This window comes from Kogia breviceps, chromosome 3 (genome assembly GCF_026419965.1).
Source record: "Kogia breviceps isolate mKogBre1 chromosome 3, mKogBre1 haplotype 1, whole genome shotgun sequence".
NCBI lineage: Eukaryota > Metazoa > Chordata > Mammalia > Artiodactyla > Physeteridae > Kogia > Kogia breviceps.
The window spans coordinates 142,514,231-142,532,178 of NC_081312.1; the positions used below are offsets into that span (position 1 = coordinate 142,514,231).

At 37.3% G+C, this 17,948-nt stretch overlaps 1 protein-coding gene, 1 non-coding gene and 1 pseudogene across 4 annotated transcripts in view; 2 read left to right on the forward strand and 1 right to left on the reverse strand.

The window, feature by feature from the left end:
• Nucleotides 1–17,948, reverse strand: part of MINDY2 (MINDY lysine 48 deubiquitinase 2) — a 77,787-nt gene that overhangs the window by 2,656 nt on the left and 57,183 nt on the right. Inside the window, exons 7-9 of one of the 3 annotated variants that reach the window (XM_067029772.1) lie at nt 3,392–3,565; nt 841–1,026; nt 307–467 (exon numbers count right to left, since the gene is read on the reverse strand). In XM_067029772.1, coding sequence (XP_066885873.1) covers nt 387–467; nt 841–1,026; nt 3,392–3,565 — 441 coding nt within the window. In that variant the 3' untranslated portion in view covers nt 307–386. Of the gene's footprint in view, nt 1–306; nt 468–693; nt 1,027–3,391; nt 3,566–17,948 lie in introns of those variants that run through there. The other 2 variants (XM_059056259.2, XM_059056258.2) reach the window with 2 other exon arrangements.
• On the forward strand, nt 2,907–3,013 carry LOC131753879 (U6 spliceosomal RNA). Its single transcript, XR_009334948.1, has one exon. It is a non-coding gene; the product is annotated as a U6 spliceosomal RNA (small nuclear RNA).
• LOC131752167 (RING finger protein 11 pseudogene) lies at nt 9,181–9,716 on the forward strand (annotated as a pseudogene).

The window sequence follows — 17,948 nt, forward strand, 5'->3', positions numbered from 1 at the left end:
AGAACTTTTTTAGTGAAAAGCTAATCATAACATGGTAGGTTTTAAATTTTAAGCTTGGAGTAGTCAATATTTCTAGAAATAGAAATGTTATACCTATTTTAATAGAGACCTCTATATTTAAAGTTTCATCAGACCTTAAAGAGCATCAAGCTTTCTTGAATACCCAAATCAAAGGAATAGTTCTAGCATGGTACAAACATAAAAGAAGGGGAATTTTTTTTTCATTTAATGAAATGAGATTTAAGAACTAGAAACCCCCTTAGTTACATTTGCAGCGCTTAAAACATTTAGCTGGGGAAAGTGGAAAGGTGCTAACCTTTGTTGAATACTTAGCACATGTCAAACATTGGATTAAATGCTAACATTATTTATTCTCAACCACAAACCTAAGGGTTAAGTATTATCTTCTTTTTTCCAGATAGGGAAAATGAAGCTAAGAGACGTTGAGGACTTTGTCCATGTTGCACCTAGTAAGGGGAGACAGAAGCAGAAAATGCAAATCCACATTTATCTGGCTCCAAAGTCTACATTCTTTCCAGCAGTACTTTATACTGCCTTCTAATTGATAGGAAAGATCTGTTCAAATTGGTTTATATTGTTTGAAGCTATTAAGAACTTAATAAATTTGGAAAATCTTCCCATCAGAACCTCAGAAAAAGTAAATTTAACTAAATTAGAAATATATTAAGATAATCACAAATTTAGGACAATGTCATAAAATCCATGGATGCTAAAAATGCTAACAGAGTCAATACCTAACTTAAAAGTTTTTATCTCAGCACAGATTTCTTTATTGCTAAAGTGATCATTATATTTAAGAACCAGAACACTAGTTTTTACCTGGGCCTGTGTAGAAGCAGAAGCAGCTGCTTGTTCCTGTTCCTGGTAATATTGCGAAGCTCGTCTATCCTCTTCTTCTTGGAGTTTCTTTGCTAGTTCCAAATCACTGATTCCTTCAGGTATTTGTTCCCAATTGATCTCTTGGCTCTGCTGTTCTTGTTGTAGAGATAATGCCATAAGATAGTCCTAAGAAATTAAATGATAACCATTTTTAGCTATGAGATTTTATCCAAGAACTAAAGTGTGTGAATATAGGGATTATATCTACAAACCTATTGAGAGTGGCTTTTAAAAAACATACCAGAGGGTAAATGTAAAAATAGTTTTCTATTTATTTCTGTTTGGGAGGTATGAAATTATTTCAGTGATGCTTCCATTGTTATAAATATTTTAAATATTCATTTGAAATTCTTTCTAGAAGCAGTATATAAGGCATTCAGAAAAGCTTAAAAAAAAAACACATGTCTGTAGAAATCGTTACAAAGGAAAAAAGCATAAATAAGAAAGTTAAGATTACCATAATATCATTACACAGAGCCAACTACTGTTACCAATTAATATATAATTGTTATATATTTATCATTTTTTTCTATATTCATATACAAACACATCTCCCAACCCCTGAAACTATCATAATCTGCTTTCTTTTCCATTTAATGTCATAAAGTCTTCTGTTTAAAAAAATGTCACAAGAACTTCCCAAGATTATTTATTAAACATTCTTCCAAAAGATGATTTTTAAAGCCAACATAGCTGTCCATGATACAATCATATTCAGTTACTTAACTATGCCCTTCTCCTCCCACACACACACCCAGATTATTTCCTATGAGAGAAAGTGATGCATCTTTGGTCAAAAGTTATATTATCTAACATAACATCCACTTTTATTAAGAATTAGTGCTGAATGAAACTTGACTACTCTTGTGAACCTCCCCCAATCTACCCTCAAAATAAGAGAATTTTAAATAACCACAGAGGATATGTAAAAGGTTGTTGCCTGTGAAGACCTTGTACTATCTAGCATGATTATCTTACTGACATCAAGAATTTGTCCTTCAAATTTTTCTCCTCAATTCTTCAAACTCTGCTCTTTGCCAAGTCCCTTCCTTGCTACTTTTAAAGACAATATCATACATATATTCTCAACACCTTACGACTAGATTACTGTGGTAATCTATTGCTTTACTTCATTCCTGTGCCAATATTTTTTACATACAGTGGTTAGAAAAATCCTGTATATTTCTCTTAAGTAACACTTAAAAAACCATGCTCCTGTATATCTTCTGAAGGAAAATGAGTATGTTGATTATTATGGCTGTTTGTCAAAGGAAAGCCAAGAGTCCTAGAAAGATCAGTATTTGTTTGAATCAAGTATTCTTTCATCCATTCATAGCTTGCTATTCAAATTACCATTATAGAACTTAACATATAATATTAGTTGGTCAAATACCTGCCTCCCCAACTAGACTGCAGAATCTTTGAGGACAGGACAGAATGATTTATCTTTGTGTCCCCAGGACGTAGTTATAGTGCTCAATACAACTGCTCAATGAATAATGGTTAAATGAACACAGTCTCTATGCACTTAAATTGTTATCAGTGAAACATGTGCCAACTGTTTAACATAAACATATTTCTGCCTCAGTTGAGGAAAATGTCACATCACTGTTATACTTCTAGTAATAAACACACTGGTGGCTCTAGTAATAAACACACTGGTGGCTCTAAGCCTACCAACCAATAGCAGGCAAAAATCTCGTCTGTCTCAGTTCTAAGTAAGAATTCTGCTCAGTAGTGCAGCTCCTGCTGTGTCTGTTCCTCCTTACCTTGGACTCTAAGGCTTAGAACACCCCCCTACTCTTTATCCAGTGTATGCTATCTTTAAGACTCCCTCTTTTCTACTTTTTCTGACTAACCAAAATAGATCTCAAGTACGTACTTGTCGCTTCATCTCTACCACCAAGGCTAAGCCATCATCACCTCTTGCTTGGACTGCTAGTCTGCTTACAACCGTGTCCTTCCTATGCATTTGCCACATAGCAGGTTTTTAAAAAGGTAAAGTAGTGCTCGCTTCAGCAGCATAAATACTAAAATTGGAACGATACAGAGAAGATTAGCACAGCTCCTATGCAAGGCTGACACACAAATTTGTGAAGCATTCCATATTTTTTTACAGAAGTAGAAATATACTGTTATACACATGAAACACATAATGTTATAAACTAATGTTACCTCAATTTTAAAAAAAGGTAAAGTAGATCATGTCACTTCCATGTTTAATACTTGGCATACCTTCCCTACTACAATTAGAATAAAATTTAAACTCTTTACCATGACCTTCACAGTTCAATATAATCTGGCCTTCTGAACCAAAGTGTACAATTAATGTACATGTAGAATAATCACTTACCTATTTAGGAAGTGTCAGGAAAATTTCACAGGTATATTAATGAACAAATCTTTAGTTCAAAAATTTGGATAACTAAATTCACATTTGAAAGGAATGAGCACTTTAAACAATATGAAGAAGATAAAACAACAAATTTACCTGATCTATCTGATCTTGTTGTCCTCTGTATACAGTTTCAGGATCAGAAGGAGGCCGCAGATGAAATTCTGAGTCACAGAAATTTCCATCACCATCGACATTGTGTAGGCTTTCCCAAACAACTTTTTCTTCAGTGAGAAACCCCTGGTCTGTTACCAACAAATACAGTAGACCCTTAATAAGAAATAAGAAAAAGGACTGTTAAATTGATCAAAGCTAGTTAATATTTAAGAGAAATTGTATAATCTTTTTAAAACATATAATTATTCCTACTAGTTAGATCTGCACAACATACTAAATAGTTGACCAAGTAGATATCTTATTTGCTCAATGAATTATATCCACTTGGCTTTGAATATAGTTTATAAAAGGTACACTACAGTATGATGAGAAATAGGAGTTCTTGGCATGTTCAACTAATTCATAACTTATAAATAGCCCTTGGGGTTTTTTAATCTCATTTCATAAAATAGAAAAATACTATATAAGCTCCTAAAAAATACATCAGATAACAAATAAGACATAGTCACAATAAAATTATATCATATTTCCTGTTTTTTTAAAAAAATTAAGCACATATGACTAATCCATTTCATACCAATTTTTCCTTCTCTGCACCATTAGCTGCTCTTAATTTGTACACCAACAGTACTCTGTAGTTTTTCTATAGTAGCATTAAATCACACTGTTCAATGATTATGTTTTCTTCCTCATTCCCCAGACTGTAGTTTTTAATCTATCTCTGCCTAGTGTAGGCTGTATCATAAAGCTGAAGCCTAATATTTATTGAATTAATCAATGAATTCATAATGTATTTACAGTCATTACCATAGAATTTACCATTGATCTCTAATTGCTCATATGCATTAGTTTTAACTCCAATCATATGTAAAGTGTCCCTAGTATACCATATAACATTTGTAAGCCATTTTTTTTTTTTTTTTTTGCGGTATGCGGGCCTCTCACTGCTGTGGCCTCTCCCGTTGCGGGGCACAGGCTCCGGACACACAGGCTCAGCGGCCATGGCTCACGGGCTTAGTTGCTCCGCGGCATGTGGGATCTTCCCGGACCAGGGCACGAACCCGTGTCTCCTGCATCGGCAGGCGGATTCTCAACCACTGCGCCACCAGGGAAGCCCTGTAAGCCATTTTTATTTCAGATTTGCCAAGGACAAGACTTTCATTTACTTGTTCAGAATTCCCACTGGTTAATATAGTGTTTATTATTGCACAAGAATCATACTTTTCAAGTTCTCACTTATACACAATCTTAATAATTAATAATAAATTCCTTTAAAGAATTTGGTGGTGAGGGTAGAGAATTACTGAATAAATTTTGAAGCTTTAAAATAAGTAGTTGTTATTTTTGAACATTTACTATGTGTCCAGCACTATGAGACACAGCTCCTCCTAAAGTACAAAGTCTTTCCTGTTGTCTAGTAGCAGTTACATTCAAGAATCAGCTGTAGGTACTGATTAATTTACAAGGTCACTGAAATTACTAGTGCAACATGAAAAGGATTCATAAAGAAACACATTTTGGTATACAGTTTAAAAACATTGTTTTAAGCAAAAATTAAGTCCAGGCTCATGTTTTGTTTTGGTTTTTTAATCAGGTATGTCCCAATTTATCAAATATTGAATGCCTACCATATGCTTAGCACTATGCTAAGTGCTTGAGGATTCATATCATGGGTAGTAATCATCCCATCTTACTCTGGTATTAGTGCCCCTTTTATGTGACTTCATAGAATCCTGGACCTAACAGTATTAAGGCACTTCATACATTGAATTGCAGTTGTCTGTTTACTTAATCATCTCTCTTAATACATTTTAAGCTCCTTGAGGACCAGAGCCATGTTTTATTCACCCATGCAGACTCATTACCTAACATATTTTTGAATACCCAGTTAGGGTCTACCTTGTTCTGGGATAATTTAAGAGAAAAACTAATTTTCCACTGAATAGATCTGACCCTTCTATTTATACTTATCACAATGTGTTTCAACATGTTATATAATATCTAAGTTTTACAGTTTATTTTGTATAGATCATATATTAGATTGGCTGTTTGTTGGGAAGGAACTATAATCTTATCAATAATTTTCCTCCAAATGACACTTTAGGATAAGTAAATTCTGGGAGCATTTCTATTGAAAGCTACTATCATCCATAGCACATGAATATTTAAAAGTTTTAACTAAAAGTATCCATTTCTTGGTATAGGTGACCTGTCTTCTCATGGACCATCAGCCTCAATTTCTTCCTCTTTTAGATCTTGACATTTATCAAAAAAAGTCTGTAACTGGTCCACTGTCAACAATGCTGGTTATTACTTAAAATAACAAAGCATGTGTCAGTATAGTACTGAATACTTTAGGCCCATTTGTTCCTGAGAGTCTACAATTAAATCACCGTCAAGAATATTTCTTGGGGATTCCCTGGAGATCCAGTGTTCAGGACCTGGCACTTTCACTGCTGTGGCCCGGGTTCAATCTCTGGTTGGGGAACTAAGATCCCGCAAGCCGCATGGTGCGGCTAAAAACGAAAAAAAAAAAAGAAAAAGAAAAAAGTATTTCTTGCTTTTGTATCCCAGCACTTCTGTTAATATCTAGCCAAAGCTTTCTTTTCTAAGCCTTAAATCTTCTGCCTAATCTCACTCACCAGTCTCTAAAATATTAATTTCACAAAAAAATACAGAATGCATATATTAAGTTAAATTGTTTAATGTATAAAATGTATGTTTATTATTACATAAGAACAAATGACATTAGATAATTTTTATAATTTTTTTTTAATGGGCAATTAAATCACAAAAGATGACTGAACGAAAACCTGTTCTATCTAAAATACTCTGATAATTCTATATAGAGTATATACGTTACTTTTATTAACAATATACATAATACTATCACATTTTGTAAATTGGTAAAATAGAAGAAAACCTGATAATGTAATAAAAAAATTAAGTAATTCTAGCCTTTAATATACAGAGGAAAGCACTGCCTGAATATTTCTGGTTAACTAGCTTGGATTTGAATTATTTAAAGTCTTTGGACCTTAGTTTTCTTTTCTTATAAAGTGATACAGAAGCAGTGAGACGAGAGGATTTCTAAGGAATTTTATAAATTGAAAATGAACTTTACTTCTACTTAACAAACGTCAACCTCACCTACAAGTAACTTTCTTACCCACCCAGAGAGGCAGAGCTGTTTAGAGTGTGAAGTTAAAAGTCAGACTGGAGCTGTTTACAAGCTGTGTGGTCTTGAGCAAGTTACTCAGGGCTTTTAAGCCTGTTCTCTCAGATGTAAAGTGGGAAGTTGTGAAAATTAAATGAGATAATGAACGTAAAATGCTTAGTATAATGCAGGGCACATGAACAGCCCCTAAATCTATCTCAGTTTCTCTATCTATCTCCTTTCCCTGCCTCTTATTTAAAAGGAAAAGATGTATCTCTCTGCCTGTACTGTGGAATCACTTTTCTTACTCTGTTACATTTCTTTCCCCTTCCCGCCTCTAAAAAATTTTTTTAAAAGAAAGTGACAATTTGGAAATTCCCTGGTGGTCCATTGGTTAGGACTCCACGCTTCCATTGCAGGGGGCACGGGTTTGATCCCTGGTCGGGGAACTAAGATCCTACAAGCCGCGTGGCACGGCCAAAAAAAAAAAAAAAAAAAGTGACAATTTTTGATGTATCAACTACCTTTTAAAAATATCTAGATTAGGGCTTCCCTGGTGGCGCAGTGGTTGAGAATCCGCCTGCCGATGCAGGAGACACGGGTTCGTGCCCTGGTCCGGGAAGATCCCACATGCTGCGGAGCAACTAAGCCCGTGAGCCATGGCCGCTAGGCCTGTGCGTCCGGAGCCTGTGCTCCGCAACGGGAGAGGGCCACAACAGTGAGAGGCCCGCATACCGCAAAAAAAAAAAAAAAAAAAAAAAAAAAAAAAAAAAATCTAGATTAGGTGAATTTTTACTTAAGTGTAGCCTTCTGTGGAAAAAAATTCCCACCATAGTCTTAGTCAAAGAGAAAAGTGAATGGACAAACTTATTTTATTTTTTTAATATGGCTTTAGTACTTATCTTGAACTGTATCTCCTTCTAAACTACTCTCACTTCTAATCCCTAAATGTAAAGTAAAAAAGCAAACTAATAAAAGCCAACCTTAAACACCTTGGTTTCGAATATACTCCAGAGTTGTCAATAATTTAAAACCAAGAGGTAGAGGAAACAGTCAAGACATGGATATAAAAGTTGATATGGGGGGCTTCCCTGGTGGCGCAGTGGTTGAGAATCCGCCTGCCGATGCAGGAGACACGGGTTCGTGCCCTGGTCCGGGAAGATCCCACATGCCGCGGAGCAACTAAGTCCGTGAGCCATGGCCACTGGGCCTGCGCGTCCGGAGCCTGTGCTCCGCAACGGGAGAGGCCACAACAGTGAGAGGCCCGCATACCGCAAAAAAAAAAAAAAAAAAAAAAAAAAAAAAAAAAAAAGTTGATATGGGAAAGGGATGATCAAGGGGGAGTCACGATGGGGAAAGAACTAGGCGGATGTCATTATTTAACAAAAGATTTAGAAGCTAGGTGATCTAGACAGAGGCCACGGAATCAGTAGTTTATTTTAGTCAAGAGCAAGCAGGGGGGGGCTTCCCTGGTGGCGCGGTGGTGGGAAGTCTGCCTGCCAGTGCAGAGAACGCAGGTTCAATCCCTGGCCTGGGAGGGTCCCATGTGCCGCGAAGCGACTGGACTGGACACGTGTGCCACAACTGCTGGGCCTGTGCTCTAGAGCCCTTAGGCCACAATTGCTGAGCCTGTGGGCCACGGCTACTGAGGCTCGCATGCCTGGAGCCTGTGCTCTGCGGTGGGAGAGGCCACCGTGGTGAGGGGCCCGTGTGCCGTGGCGAGGGCTGGCCCCCGCTTGCCGCAGCTGTAAAGTGCCCGTGTGCAGCAGCGGGGACCCAATGCAGCCAAAAATAAACAAATAAATTTAAATTTTTATTTTTTAAAAAAAGAGCAAGCAGGAAGTATTAGAGAAGCGGAGGAGGATCATTAAAATAAAAAGGAACAACTAGATCTTGGATATAGAGAGAATCCCGAAGCAGAACAGACCAAAATGGGTCTGTTTCTAGGAAAGTGGGGATTTATATACAGCCCATTTTTATACTTTCAAATTTCCTGTCTGGTTAAAAAGTCATCTTACTATTTAGAACCACAAGAATGGCCCTGAAAGCATGTGCACTCTCACTAGCATATCCTCCTGCTACTTTCAGATCCTAATCTTAGTTATGCTGATGAAAAGCACAGATCTTCGTAGGATCATGTACTCAATGTGGATATGCCAAAATGATCTGCCCAATTTAACTGTACGAGATTAGATGGAATTACATGGAGCAAGGTAACATACGAGGTAGAAATTAGGGGTATATGTATTTTTGCCAATGGACAGGTGAGGGAAGAATAGTTTAATCAAGGGTTCATGGAGAGTGCTATTACAACTAATAACTAACAAGAGCTGGACTTGATTGCTTTGCTAGTAATGGAAAAGGTACTTGTCCAGAGTTTAGGAATGATAAACCACAAAACTAGAAATAAGAGGAGTTTCCAAAAACAGTAAGTCAACTAGTATCTGTTGTCAGAGAAAATGTCATGAGAGGCTGTGCAATCAAAACCATAGATCCATACACAGTTGAGAAGTGTGAAGTTTACTGGTAAATTATTATAATAATCAAGAATAGGAAAAAAGTATAATAGGGAAAAAATCAATTTAATTCACACATCCTCTGTGACTCTGTGATGACAGAAGCCCTAATTAAAAAGTCTATGGAGGGGAGAAGACTGTCAAAACAGTGCACAGATCACACACCCCAGCCCCAGAAGATGGGGAACTGCCTCAAGTCCCCCACTTCGGATGACATCTCCCTGCTTCACGAGTCTCAGTCCGACTGGGCTAGCTTTGGCGAGGGGATGGAGCAGGATAAGGAGCCGCCACCGCCATATCAGGAATAAGTTCCAGTTCCGGTCTATCACCGAACACCTAGCCAGACCCACCTAGCAACTCAGCTGACTGAAGAGGAACAAATTAGGATAGCTCAAAGAACAGGCCTTATACAGCATCTGCCTAAAGGAGTTTATGAACCTGGAAGAGATGGATCAGAAAAAAAGATCCGGGAGTGTGTGATCTGTATGATGGACTTTGTTCATGGGGACCCAATTCGATTTCTCCCGTGCATGCACATCTATCATCTGGACTGTATGGACGACTGGTTGATGAGATCCTTCACATGGAGCCAGTTGATGCAGCACTGCTTTCGTCCTACGAGACTAATTGACTTCAAGTGAACTATCATTTTTGGTGGTTTTGATCTTTTGTCACTGAGCCCAAAGAGCCAGGGATTAGGGATTAAGATCATACACAAAACGTTCCTAAATATTCCTGAATGGCTGCAGATGTTGGGGAAAAGTATGTGATATCTTAGAAACTTAGGGGGAAAAGTAGGAAGGTATTTTTATGTAAAGCCTTGACCCAGTGTTCAAAAATATAATTGTATTTAGATCTTGTTATTGCTCCAATACATAGGAATTGTGTAAAGTGTTAAAGCAGCTGTATAAGTTTAAACTGTGTATGTCAAAGATTAGGAAAAAGATAGTGGTTGTTTTTCCTAAATGAATACTTTCTTCTTCCCCCCACCCAAATTCTTTTCTCAAGTTGCTGGCATTTGGGTCAAGATTTTATTAAAAGCTACATTTTTATAACACTGGCACAAAAAAGGTAGTTTTAAGCTTGTTTGTACAGTTCTTTTTTTCCATTGGAGATGGAATTAATTGCCTTAGGTCTTTTAAAATAGTGTATTATTATCGTTAGGGCTGGCTCTATGCTTGAAAACCAGTTTATTTATAACCTGTTAGAAGTGCTGTATCTGTTTGCAGTTAGGAAATGCAGAATTCAAAGTGATCTCCTAGTGTGTAAGCAAGCTGAGATGCACTATCCCTTTTCTTTAAAAAATGAGTTAATGTGTCAAGAAACCAACTCTAGTAAAGTGGGATTTAATATTACCCTTTCTTATGTGTTTCACCTAATTATTTTGGTTGTTAATATGGTGATAACTAAAAGTCAAGGTAAATTTTAAACATTAACAATTCTGATTTATTGAGCTTGAATTATTCCACCATGCTTATGTAAAAATGAAAGTGGCACCATGGTTAAACTGAGAAAAGTTTCTCAGTTGTAACAATTTTGATTTATTCTTTCCTGTGACCTCCTTCCCTGTATTGTAGTGCTGAGGTTATTGAAGTTATATAAAACACATCTCTGTTTGTTTCTTGGAAGGACAGTCTGCTAGTGACTGACAATTCTAAGCAGGGAGAATTAAGATAAATGTGTTTCATGTTTTGCACACAATTACAGAATTTGTATAACCTGACTTCATAGTTGTGATCTCAAAAAAGACGGAATTTCTCTTTTATCTTTTTCTTGCAGTTAATATAAGCACACTGAATCTCTAAGCTTCTGAAGTGTTAGAAGTAGAGATGGTCTAGTAAGGATGTAGTTGTAATGTTTTATCCATTTAGCATGTGTTTATTTTTCTTAATGTACTCAAAGGTGACATATTTGTTCAACTCAGTGATATTACAGCTAAAAAATCATTCATTAGCAAAAGGAGAAGCAATCTCAACCCAACAAATCAGAAATGTTTCTTATTATTTTATATTGAGTTTAATATTTGACTTTAACACTTTTCTACATAAAAAACAAGTCTCTTGAAGGGTTCTTCATAATTGCATTATAGAAAAATTTAGTATGTCATAAGCACTTAAAGATTTGACATTCAACTGCAGCAGTATCTATGTTGGTTAATTTTCTTATAAGCCCCATGATGAGTTTGAGAAAAATTGAAAGAAATTAGATTATCAGGTTCTGTTAAATTGTTACATGTATCTTGCTTAAGTTTTTGTTCATTAATTTATATCCAATTACATAAAGCAAATTTGGAGGAAACACCTGAAGTGGTGCAATATTTTCAGAGATATTACTTTAATCTTTGTGTTTTCTACTTAAATATGATGTCTGTCATCAAGTATTATAGTCACTTTCTTTTTTCTAGATTGTTAAATTGATAAATGAACTTGTTTTTTTTTTTTTAAATCATCTTCTATGTTGCTGTTAGTCTTTATTACAAGGCTTCTTTCACAGAAGTTTGGCAGTAATATTGAAGGAACCAGGACTGAGCTGAATGCTTTTTTTTTAAAGGTACTTTGTATTCTTTAATTTTGATTTCCACATACCATGTTAAGAACCATCAATTTTGGCTTCTATCAAGTTAAATAAAGTTCTAATACAGCTGCAAAAAAAAGTCTATGGAGGGCTTCCCTGGTGGCGCATTGGCTAAGAATCTGCCTGCCAATGCAGGGAACATGCGTTCAAAGGCCTTGTCCGGGAAGATCCCACAGGCTGTGAAGCAACTAAGCCCGTGCGCCACAATTACTGAACCTGCGCTCTAGAGCCCGCGAGCCACAATTACTGAGCCCACGTGCCACAACTACTGAAGCCCGTGCGCCTAGAGCTCATGCTCTGCAACAAGAGAAGCCACCACAATGAGAAGCCCTCACACAGCAAGAAAGAGTAGCCCCTGCTTGCCACAACTAGAGAAAGACTGTGCACAGCAACGATGACTCAACACAACCAAAAATAAATAAAAATAAAATTAATTTTTAAAAAAAGTCTATGGAAATGGAATCATAAAGCTAGTAAACAGAGAATACTTTGTCCAGTTTTAGAAATACGGTTTGAGAGAGTTACCAAAAAGTTTAACCGAACAAGAGAATTTGCCCCTGCCTCTATCCAAAGTCTAGAGACAGGAGTTAGAACAGAGATATAATACTAGAGAAGTCAAAGGAGACACATACCTTCCCTTTGGTCAAACAAAAGTCCATGGCTCATACATCTCTGGAGTTCCAAAAGACTTTAGATGACAAAAATATTTTATACACAAGGTAGAATTCAGTAAATTGCTAAGGAAATTGGTACAACCTATAAAGAAACTAGAGATTCCCTCTCCTAGGTAATCCTTTTTGTCCCAACACAGACTTTTTCCTTGTTGGTCTTGGTCCTGAGATAATAATGGCATATGATACGATATGGGTACCAAAAAGTAAAAGAAAAGGATAAAGATCCTTTCTGCAAATCACAGTAAAAATAAGCCGCACTAATAGAATAATACACTTATAGATACTTTTGACTGATTGCCAACTTATAGACTGGCAGTTTATTATTATTATAGGTCCCTAGTTATAGACACCATTTATCTGTAGTAGAAAATATTCTATATTTTTTGTTGAAAGTATATCTAGAGGGACTTCCCTGGTAGTCCAGTCATAAAGAATCCGCCTTCCAATGCAAGGGATGTGTGTTCAATCCCTGGTCAGGGAACTAAGATCTCATGTGCCGCGGGGCAACTAAAGCCCACGCGCCTCAACTAGAGAGCCCGCATACTGAAACTACAGAGCCCACGTGCTCTGGAGCCTGTGCGCCACAACAAAGAGCCCAAGTGCTCTAGAGCCTGCACGCCACTAGAGAAGAGAAAACCCACATGCTACAACTAGAGAGAAGCCCATGCGCTGCAATGAAGAGCCCACACGCCACAACTAAAGATCCCGCGGGACTTCACTGGTGGTGCAGTGGTTAAGAATCCGCCTGCCAATGCAAGGCACATGGGTTCAGTCCCTGGTCCAGGAAGATCCCACATGCCTCAGAGCAACTAAGCCTGTGTGCCACAACTACTGAGCCTGCGCTCTAGAGCCCACAAGCCACAACTACCGAGCTCGCGTGCCACACTGAAGCCTGTGCACCTAGAGCCCATGCTCCGCAACTAGAGAAGCCACCACAATGAGGAGTCCACACACCGCAACGAAGAGTAGCCCCTGTTCGCCACAGCTAGAGAAAACCCGAGCACAACAATGAAGACCCAACACAGCCAAAAATAAATAAATAAATTTATTTTTTTAAAAAAAGATCCTGCATGCCTCATCAAAGATTCACGTGCCACAACTAAGACCTGACAGCCATAAAAATAAATAAATAAAATAAATATTTTTTTTAAAAAAGAAAGTGTATCTAAAATTCCATGGAATGAACTGTGTTTATACTCTAGTTGTTCCAAAGAGTTCACAGGGGCAGGAAGATGCAAAATAAAATGATCATTAAATATGAATGCATAAAATGGCCCTAAAAATCTCAAGGTCCTTCAAAAGTGAAATGTTAGAAGTCTTTATGAAGATCTAATGCAGCAGTAAAAGTAGGCATATCTTGTTGGAAAAAGCAGTTTTCTAGTTTTTCCTTACTTATATCCTTACAGATTCCCTAGGGCTCAAGTTTATAAAGAACTACAGAAACTCTTAACAACCCAGCAATTAGTGGTACAGAATAATAGTTTTAATGCTGAACAGGTTTAATAAAACAAGGGCACAATCTTCCATCTTATTTCCTTATCAAGCAAATGGAGGAACCCCTTCCTTAAATTTTAGTAAGTATTCCTTTAAGGCTTCTAGTTTTACACCAACAACTGAAGAAGTGCTATAGATTTTGTGGTAAGTCGGTTATCAGTCACTGGGTCAATTAGGAGGGAAAGTGTCTCTGACTCTTATAAAGAATGTACTCATTGGGTACTTTGCCAGAGTAAAGCAGTGTCTAATTTAAAGACCCTCAGAACTGGAAAGAAAGTTCAACAGGAATATAGGAAATAGAACTGAGAGAATTATAATGAGGCAGATACAAATAGCCCAAAGACCCAAAAGATTCCTGGAAAACACAGGATTTATGCCTAAAAAGGACTTACTTCACCAAATGTAACACAAGGTCCTAGATCCTGGTTTGAACAAACCATTTGGGGGACAAATGGGAAATTTGAATATGGACTGGGTATGAGATGATATTAAAAATTATAGATAACTTTGTTAGATGCAATAATGGTACTGTGATTTGAAAGGGAAATGTTCTTGTTTAGAGATACATTTTATTTATTTTTATTTTTTTTGCAGTACGCGGGCCTCTCACTGTTGTGGCCTCTCCCGTTGCGGAGCACAGGCTCCGGATGCACAGGCTCAGCGGCCATGGCTCAGGGGCCCAGCCGTTCCGCGGCATGTGGGATCTTCCCGGACAGGGGCACGAACCCGTATCCCCTGCATCAGCAGGCGGACTCTCAACCACTGCGCCACCAGGGAAGCCCAAGATACATATTTAAGTATAAGCAAAAATATAAAAATAGATAAAAAAATACAATGTCAAAATTGTTAAAAGTAGGTGATGAGTATAATAGGAACACATTAAATTAGTCTCATCATTTTTCTGTAAGTTTCCAATGTTTCATAATAAAAAGTAAAAAACAGTGCTACTGTTTCAGTTTGGTGGTCACTATAGAAAGTAATACCATTTCCCCCTAGTGACTGGCCACCAGGATAGTTGTTTCCATTTATCCCTTCTATAAAAATAGTACTACCAGGAATTCCCTGGTGGTCCAGTGGTTAGGACTCATTGATTTCACTGCCAAGGGCCCAGGTTCGATCCCTGGTTGGGATACTAAGATACTACAAGCCACGTGGCATGGACAAAAACAAAAAAACCCACAGGACTACCTTTTAAAGAATGGTGTTGTTGTTGTTTTCTAGGAAAATATTTATAAGTTTGGACAATATCATGATGTACATAATATCAAGCCCCTAAATTCCTTTGCTCTTCTAATCTTTGATGCACCTACTTAACGAAGTCCCAAATCTAGGATAACTAACTACCTTCACCAGGCCTACACTCTGATGAATGCTCTTGCAGAAAAATGACACAAGTGGTATATTCATGTAATAATTACCAGCCTTAACACTGCCTAGTGATTCTTAATCTCTCGAGTTAGTCCTTTCTCCCACATGCTGTGAAGACTACTTCAAATTTTCTTTCTTCAAATCTGGAACCAAACCTTCCTACCCCTCCTCAGTCTCAGTAAATGATCTTGCCTTCCACATTACAGAAAATAGAAACACTGAAACAATAACTTTCTCTATTTCCTGCCATCAAATCTATAAACTTACCTGTAGCTCTACTCATAGTCTATTCTTTCCCTCCTTTACAATGGAGAGATCTCTTTTTAAACCAAAGGTCAATCCCTTTTACCTGTGAAAATGTCTGTCCTTTCTCACCTTCTTGGAGGCTTCTAACATTATCTCCTCTCCTGAATTTTCAACATTTCTCTCTATTGAGTCCTTCAATATTTTAACATTGTCAAAGTCTCTCATATTAAACAAAAACAACCTTCCCTGGATTCCACACTCTACTATAGCTATGAGCCATTATGTCTGTGCTTCCTCACAGACAAACTGTTGTTTGTCTGTCAAAAGTTGCCTATAACCTGTTTCTAGTATCTGAGACCCCAATCATTTCCTAACCAATTCAATGATTTTTTTTTCTGCTTCCACCATTCTCTAAAAGATATCAATGAAACCCATATCCCTAATGAACACTTTCCCCCCAAGTTTTCTTATCTTACTCATCTTTTCAATAGCATTTAACAATCTAGGATCTCCCTTCTTCATTTTTTTTTTTTTTTTTTTTTGCGGTACGCGGGCCTCTCACTGTTGTGGCCTCTCCCGTTGCGGAGCACAGGCTCCGGACGCACAGGCTCAGCGGCCATGGCTCACGGGCCCAGCCGCTCTGTGGCATGTGGGATCTTCCCGGATCGGGGCACGAACCCATGTCCCCTGCATCAGCAGGCGGACTCTCAACTACTGCGCCACCAGGGAAGCCCTCCATTCTTCTTGAAACACTCTCTCCTTGTTGGTTTAAATGATACCATATTCTTTAGATTTTCCTTTTGTTCTTTTCTTTCTGTCTCCTTTGCCAGTTTATACTCCACTAGTTGATCCTTAAATGTTGGCACTCCTCAAATCTCTGTCCTAGGCCTCCTGTTTTCTTCCAATTCCACATTTTTCTTGTAAATCTCATACTCTCCCTCTCCCTATTTGTACACAAAACTTATTCCAGTCCTGAACCATTTAACCAACATTTCCACCTGGAAGGATGCCTGAGAAGCAGCTAACAGTTCTAAAAGTTCACATCTTTTTTCTGTTCCAGTGTTCTGCGTTTCGACAGAGAGCATCATCATTCATCCAGTTGTTCATGGTTAGAACCCAGAAATCATTCTTTCTTTTTTTAAATTAAAGAATAATAGATTTACAATACTGCATTAGTTTCAGATGTACAGCAAAGTGACTCAGTTACACATATTTCTTCAGATTCTTTTCCATTATAGGCTATGATAAGATATTGAATATAGTTCCCTGCTATACAGTAAATCCTTGTTTTTCTATTTTACATATAGTACTGTGTATCTGTTAATCCCATACTCCTAATTTATCCCTCCTCCCCACTTTCCCCTTTGGTGACCATAAGTTTGTTTTCTATGTCTGTGAGGCTGTTTCTGTTTTGTAAATAAACTCATTTGTGTTAATTTTTAGATTCCACATATAACTGATATACAGTATTTGTCTTTCTCTGTCTGACTTATTTCACTCAGCATGATAATCTCTAGATCCATCCACGTTGCTTCAAATGGCAATATTTCATTCTTTTTTATGGTTAACATTCCATTGTATATATACACAACATCTTCCTTATCCATTCATCTGTTGATGGACACTTAGGCTGCTTCCATGTCTTGGCTATTGTAAACAGTGCTGCTATGAACACAGGGGTGCATGGACCTTTTTGAATTAGAGTTTTTGTCTTTTCTGGATATATGCCCAGGAGAGGAATTGCTGGATCAAATGGTAGTTCTATTTTTGGTTTTTTAAGGAATCTCCATACTGTTTTCCATAGTGGTTAAACCAATTAACATTCCCACCAACAGTGGGAATATTAATATTCCCACATATTGGTATTTCTCCACACCCTCTCCAGCATTTATTATTTGTAGATGTTTTTGATGATGGCCATTCTGACCAGTGTGAGGTGATAACTCATTGTGGTTTTCATTCGCATTTCTCTAATAATTAGCAGTGTTGAGCATCTTTTCATGTGCCTGTTGGCCAGCTGTATGTCTTTTTGGAGAAATGTTTATTTAGGTCTTCTGCCCATTTTTTGACTCGGTTGTTTGTTTGTTTGTTTTGACTCGATTGTGGTTTTTTTGATATTAAGTTGTATGAGCTCTTTGTATATTTTGGAAATTAACCCTTTATTCATCACATCATTTGCAAATATTTTCTTCCATTCATGGGTTGCCTTTTTGTTGATGATTTCCTACACTGTGCAAAAGCTTTAAAATTTGTTTAGGTTCCATTTGTTTATTTTTACTTTTATTTATTTTGCCCTGGGAGACTGATCTAAGAAAATATTGCTGTGATTTATGTCAAAGAATGTTTCCCCCTTTGTTTTATTCTATGTAATGGTGGCCTTGTAGAATGAATTTGGTAGTGTTCTCTCCTCTTCAATCTTCTGGAATAGTTTGAGAAGGATGAGTTCTTCTCTGTAGGTTTGGTAGAATTCCCCAGTAAAGCCATCTGGTCCTGGACTTTTGTTTGCA